Below are 7,401 nucleotides of genomic sequence, written 5' to 3' on the forward strand. Positions count from 1 at the left end.
CTTCAAGCCTTACAGCAAACCAAACAACCAACTACTCTACGTCAACAGCAAATCCAACCATCCCCCATCTATCCTGAAACAAATTCCCGCATCTATTAACAGACGCATATCCAATATATCTGATTCCATCCAGTGAATCATTCCACCAGGCCGCCCCTGACTACGAACAAGCTCTACAAAACAGCGGATTCCAGCACAAAATGGAATACCAGCCTCCACAACCAAAATCTTCAAAGAAAAATAGAAGCAGACAAATAATCTGATACAACCCACCATTCAGCAAAGGAGTGAAAACCAACATCGGAAAATCATTCCTTAACCTGGTCAAAAAGCATTTCCCGAGTGGCAACATTTTACATAAGCTCTTTAACAAGAACAATGTCAAAGTCAGCTATAGCTGCTCAAGAAACATGGGCAGTATAATCAAAGCCCACAACAAACAGCTTCTGGTTGCTAAGCAACAACAGCCAAAAACTCTCTGCAATTGCAGGAAAAAAGATGAATGTCCACTCTCTGGAAATTGCCTCACCTCATCCATCATCTGCAAAGCCACTGTCTACTCAGATGATGACAAAAAATGCTACATCGTGCTCACTGACACACCGTTCAAAACCCGATACACAAACCACAAATACACTTTTAATACCCCCAAACACAGAAACAGCACCGTACTCTCCAAATACGTATGGAAATTAAAAGATAGCAACACACCCTACAACATTAAGTGGTCTATCATCGACAGAGCATCGGCTTACTCCCCAAAAACAAAACGCTGCAACCTGTGCATAACCGAGAAACTTCACATAATATATTCAGACAAACAGTCAACACTAAACAAAAGAACCGAGCTATTGTCTATATATATATATACTATGTATATATATATATACTATGTATATATATATATATATATGTATATGTATATATATGTATATATGTATATGTATATCATAATTATAATAAAAAGGGGTTCCAAGGCCTGTGGTTTTCAAATATTCTACGGTACTCTTCCTCATAGGTTGGTCCTACGCCTGCATACACTAGGCCTACTGGAACGTTGCATTGCTTATCATCGCAGGTATCAAAACCGCTCTGAAAAATAATATTCATGACTTTATTGCCTAATCCTATAGCGACACCAATCGACACTGCCTCAAACGTCCATGAAAAAAAATTCGCGCCCCGGCGCAACGTAGGTGGCCTACACGCACCAATATTCAACATTCATTGTACAGTACAGGTAGGATAGGCTGGATACAGTAGGTTGTGCAGGATAGGCAATGCCAATGGAAAACAAAAACAGAAATGCCAATTTAAAGAATGAAACAAAGTCAAGGCTAGCAATACAGTATTAAGCCTTCTAGGCATATTAACAGTAGTAGTAGTAGTAGTGGTAGTAGAAGTAGTAGCCTTACAGATTGACAGTCAGAAAACATTGTACAATTATATTATTGTAGGTCTAGGCCTAGGCCTCTTATTTTTAGATAAGAGGTGTTCTAGAGACAGGGAACCATATAGAGTACTCTGATTACGTACAAATAAAATAATGCAAGTTATGAAAATAAGAAACCTTATGAAAACAAAATGAAGTACCGTAAGCAATAATACCTGTATTTTCTAATTTATTTTTGTTAATAACCAATTTATTATTTCATATCAGCTATACAGTGATCCTAAATTCCTGCACGGATTAATACTCTACACAAATTTAAACTTTAAAATCGTACAGTACCAGCCTGCACGGAAGACGAAAATTGGAACCTGGAATTTACGTTTTCTTGAACTAAGAATTTATTTAGATTTTTATTTGTTTACGTTCAATACTAGTGGTACTGTACTAGAGTACTTGTTTCGATTATGTCGGAATTTAGTCCTCATTAAATCTGTTTTTGTTACCTTGATCTGTTACCAATGTGTTGCGTTTTCTATCGTCTGTTCATTCCGTTCTTCAGCAGACAACATCAAATGTGTACGGTACACCATCTGCTCCGATACCGACTGAGCGCCGATTTCTCGACCCCGACGGCTATAATATATCCTGCTCAGAAAAAACGCCCACGACAATTACTTGCGGCAGCCACACAAAACTGTAAATGACATGTTTCATCTGCCTACTCTCTCTCACCCATAATTTGGATATTTTATAAACGACATTCTGACCATTTCTCCACTCACGTGTTCATACAAATTGTCCACACAAATCTCAAATGTTACGACTAGTACAGCCATTTCCACCCAAAAAAAAAACAAAAAAAAAACTGCAAGCCTTTAACTATAAAATTAGGTCTCAATGCGCCAGTGGCGTCACGCTTGGGCGCTTACGGGGGGCGGAGGGCCGGGGGCCCCTCGTGTCTGGGGCCTCTGACCTTGTAGTTAAAAAAATATATAATATAAATTATAATACCATAGTTTCATTCAATGGGGCCCCGACAGTTTTAAACAATAAAAGCTGAGTTCTGATGTTTGACATTTGCGTTGTATATACTTTATGAAAACATGTTTTGTTTCTCACTAAAATTCTCTCTATTTATTTACACCTAGTACATAGGCATGTACCAGTTCCTGAAAGTTGACACATGTAATCAATGTTGGTTAAATTTTGTCATAAAATTGTCCGAAATATTTCATCAGTCATGGACAGTGGCGTATCTATAAGTCTTGAGATTGGGGTGCTGATGGGGAGGGGAGCTTGATGATCAGTTGAGGGGTGGTAATTCGGAAAATAAGGTGATTTTGAACTACTTTACTGTGATTTAGAGAAAGACCGGGAGCACGAATAATTTTTGGAGGAGCGTGTGCCCTCCGCGCCCCCTAGATACGCAGCTGGTCATGGACCATTCTATGTTCTCTTTTAACTCACTGGTCATGGACCATTCTATGTTCTCTTTTAACTCGGTTAACAGTTCATAAATGGTAATGCTATCAGATTAGTAATGAAACCACTTAATTCATGGAGGGTTATGTTACGTAACGCTATACGGAGTAGTGGTTATTCATGAGTATGGTAAATAACTCAACATCATACCACTGTTCCTTTATATAATAGGCTATGATAGAATTCGATAAAATGTATAGACGAAAAACGTCAACATATAAAGAAAATGCCCACAATAATAATACATAGCCACAAGGTACATAATTAAACTTGGGAGTGTATCCTACTACGGGGGAGCTGCACGTTCCCCCACTCTCCTTTCTTATTGAGGCCGGGATTATGTATTTAAATTCTCTCTGCCTCCGTCACTTGTCGCATCATTGGGGGTTTTCTGTATGTTTACTAAGAATTTTGACCGTTAACTCCTTCATTTTTCCCCAAATTATATACCATGTGGCTATGCATTATTATTGTGGGCATTTTCTTTATAATTATGTTGACGTTTTTCTTCTATACATTTTATTGAATCCTATCATAGCCTATAATATACAGGAACAGTGGTATGATGTTATGAGTTATTTACCATACTCATGAATAACCACTACTCCGTATAGCGTTACGTAACATAACCCTCCATGAATTAAGTGGTTTCATTACTAATCTGATAGCATTACCATTTATGAACTGTTAACCGAGTTAAAAGAGAACATAGAATGGTCCATGACCAGTGAGTTAAAAGAGAACATAGAATGGTCCATGACCAGTGAGTTAAAAGAGAACATAGAATGGTCCATGACCAGTGAGTTAAAAGAGAACATAGAATGGTCCATGACCAGTGAACGCTCGCTTCGCTCACTTATTAGGGGTCCCCAATAAGAGTCAGCGCAAGGACCCAACAAACTCGTGACGCCAAACCGACTGCAGTCGGTTGTTGCCATGCGCCAGTGATGTTGGAGTACAGCAACATGAAACTAATTATGTAGGCCTAATGCATGAATAAAGTTTGGGGTTTGTCAGATAGTGAAATGATTGTTGTATTGTGCTCCAGTTACTCCATGCATAAGTGTAAGCTAAATTACGGTGATTAAGCGAAGATATGGAGACAATTATTTCGAAGTTCCCTCTTTCCAACAGAGGATGCAAATGCTTTGTGAAAATGAATACTGTACGCCGCAGTACTCATTTTCACAAAGGAATACACGCAAGTGGTTAGCTAACAATATGGAAATGTTACATGAACGCCTGGAAAGGAAGGTGCATTATGACGTTCTGTTGCCTAGTATACGTCTTTACTATGGCGTTGGGGAACGGTAAGCATAAGTTGGTTAGCCAACAGTATGCATATGTTACATGAAAACCTGGGAAGGATGGCACATCACGTTGTGTTGCCTAGCCTACTGATATACTGTGTAACGGGGGACGGTGAGGCTATTTATTGGTAAGACTAGGCCTAAGTAGACAGTGCAATTATGTGACAGAAAGTACACTTTCGAAAGAAATAAATTAGAATAAGAAAAAAAAAATGAACTAAGAATAATTCAGTTACAGACGTACCTTGTTATACAAGTATTATACAATGCTAACAATGCCGCTCTTGTACTAGCCCTAGCTAGGCAAAGCATCCATGTGCAAAGCAGTGGTGTTTATCCATGAAAAAAGCACGCTTTTTTCACACACGCCGCTGACGCTGAGGGTGGCGTTCCGGGAACCCTGCGTCAAGAAAACACTGTCAAGGCCTGTTTACAATATGTTGACGAAAACGATCTTTTCTATATAGAAAATACAATTAAAAAAAGATGTTAGATAATCATTAGAAATAATAAAATCGTTCATATCTAACAATTTAATGTTTAACCAAAACCTTCGACACTTTGTTATTTCCAAAAGGTAGAGTATTTATTGTTGATCGTTATCGTCATATTATCAACATGCCTTCACGCTATTACTTCGACTCATACCACGCAGATAGGCCTCCCCTCCCAAGAACGATCTGCCACCACATTGCACTGAACATTCCAAATAACACTTATTTTCCGTCCAAGCCTGTAAGCCCCGCTAATTTCACTGCTCCCAAACGACAACACCACAAAGCACAACCCGCTACGAAATTCACCACTACGTGTACGACGATAATGCGACATCGGCAAGTCCCTGATTATTCTCAATAATAGTACAGCTTCAAAGCACATACTCAACGCCATCGTAATAGGTTTCAATATTTCGACAATAATCCCATCACCAGCAACAAATACAGTATTCAAAAGGCTAGATCCTCACCCCTAATACTCAGCGTACAGATCCTACTGTATATATGTATTATACTGTGCAAACTAAGATTTTACAGTTACTTTTAATCATGTCATGTGTTCTTTAATAATTCAATGCAGCAGTAGACTCATGCTCCCGGTGGGAGCCTATTTTCTCTATCGTGATTGTAGGCTTTGAAATAAGCGTGATATGGACACTATAAGTGCAGCACCCACAAAAGTGTAATTCGTCAACTCCAAAGCAACACAGAGGCCTTGTAGTATCCAATTATCAAACAATGCCATAATGGATTATTAAATTTGACAAGAAAATTATTATGCCTAATAGATCTGAAATAACTCCGAACTGTATGCAATACATTATTTACAAGTCGTTTGTACATTTGTACTTTTCTATTGTGGATATCTGCTCCGATGAAATTGGCAACAGCAAGTTTCAGTTGGTGTAAAAGTTACATAGTTCCAAACACCTAATCCTGTATACAATTCCTTCTTCAAGAACATGTATATATTCTTAATTGGTTGGTATTTATGGGAAAGTGTTTTCAACATACTTAATAGAGTGGCGCTATTTTGATCTTTAACACAATCGTCAAACATAGCTGGTAGTTTCCGTCCTAGTGTTAGGTATTACATATCTATAAATATATATTTTCTTTATTCAAAACCAATTATCACTTACTATCATTGACAGTTTAGAGTATCCTGATGGACGACTGTCACAACAAAGGTGTGTAATGATGAGGCATAATGGGGTAACAGACAAATAATAATACGATGCAAAACAAGTTAAAATATAAGATAAAGTCTTTAATTAATATAATTCAAAATGCATCTTCTCTTGCCCTCCACAACATAATGTTTCTTCCCGACGGTTTATCGTCGCTGATAATAGGCTAGAATAACATAACTATTCAACTCCCGTGGTATCGTCAGTCACAAGCACAGGCAGTAACGCCTTACATCACCCTGCATCCCTGGTCAAAAGAAACAAGTTATAATTTTATCATAAGTTTTCTTACTTCCCATGTGTCCCCCTACAAAAGATTCATGAGCAATTCGGAAAACATGATTTCTAAAACATTTAGGAACAACAACTTGCCTTATGATATTTCCCATCTCCACTTTGGGTGAGGTAAACTCTCTAAATAAAATCCCCTTCTCGTCAAAAGTCATATTCACATTTTCCACAGCCCCTATCCTTATACTTACCAGTCCCCGCTTATTCCCTTGGCTTACACAATGTGGGGTCTCACTTTTGTTCGGTTATCAAATCTTCTGGGGTTACTTCATCTTACTATTGGGCTTACAACTTTTAACTTAATCACCCTTTTCACTTCATTTGCATTAGCTTGGCGTCTAGTCATCACTGCTGCTGTCACTTCTTCTTTCTTTTTCCACTCTATATTTTGGTCATTTGCTTCCCTAGTACCTTGCACATTCCCAATTATGAGATCACAAACAGCACTTTCCGTTACCACAGCTTGCACAGAACCTACTAAAAACGGGGTATTCACATCAATTAAAGCAACGGGAAAAATTCTAACTGTACCATCTACAAGCATAAGCATTTTCTTCTCCCCGGTATACTGTGATGACTCAACATATGCAATATTAACCTCAACATTCGTACAGCCTGAATCACGCAAAACTTCATACTTACAAATATATCCAGTTTGTATCGGCATCTAACTATCGTCATTTTCACATGGTACTAATTTAGTTGCAACTGGTAAATCATCAGGCTTCTTATAAACATCAGAATAAATATTATCTATAGAAGAACTCCACTTACCTTTTTCAATCGGATCAGTTTCTCTTTTTCCTATCATTCCCGCTGTAATATTTTTTTTTAGATTGAGGGCTGTCTTGACAACCTCCCTTACGTGACCGTAAGGCCGGTTCCCACTGAACGCGATCAAGCGAATTTCGCGTCGAAATGTGACGCGCGCTACTGAATCGAAGACGCGACTGGCGTTTCCAATTTGAACATGCAAAAGAATTTGTAGTCGAACAGGCGAACTCCCACTATTCGAATTTCGACGCGGTGCGCGCGATTGTCGCGGGGGCTCCGCCTGCGAATTCACAAGAGTTGATCCAAGACCATAGTGATATAATAGCTCTATGTCCAAGACCAAATTTTTCGAATTCGCGAGCGAATTCGTGGCCGATGGACCAATCGCCAGGCTTAGATCCAATTTATATCAGAGGTCAACAATAAAGTCCCGACCATTATCAAAACAATGTACAGATGTGCGC

At 38.6% G+C, this 7,401-nt stretch overlaps 1 protein-coding gene across 1 annotated transcript; it reads right to left on the reverse strand.

The window, feature by feature from the left end:
• Positions 1–5,714: 5,714 nt before the first annotated feature.
• LOC117122827 lies at positions 5,715–7,189 on the reverse strand. The gene is made up of 2 exons (XM_033268585.1): positions 6,471–7,189; positions 5,715–6,119 (listed from the first exon to the last, which is right to left on the reverse strand). Exons 1-2 carry the CDS (start codon positions 6,828–6,830, stop codon positions 6,102–6,104), a joined length of 378 nt encoding a protein of 125 aa, XP_033124476.1. The 5' UTR covers positions 6,831–7,189; the 3' UTR covers positions 5,715–6,101.
• Positions 7,190–7,401: the final 212 nt, after the last annotated feature.

This window comes from Anneissia japonica, unplaced genomic scaffold (assembly GCF_011630105.1).
Source record: "Anneissia japonica isolate Jap-2015-1 unplaced genomic scaffold, ASM1163010v1 scaffold3032_len512176_cov184, whole genome shotgun sequence".
Lineage (NCBI taxonomy): Eukaryota > Metazoa > Echinodermata > Crinoidea > Comatulida > Comatulidae > Anneissia > Anneissia japonica.

Excerpts from the sequence above, each read along its gene's own strand:
- LOC117122827 (XM_033268585.1), bottom strand. The coding sequence starts at position 6,830 with ATGCCGATACAAACTGGATATATTTGTAAGTATGAAGTTTTGCGTGAT.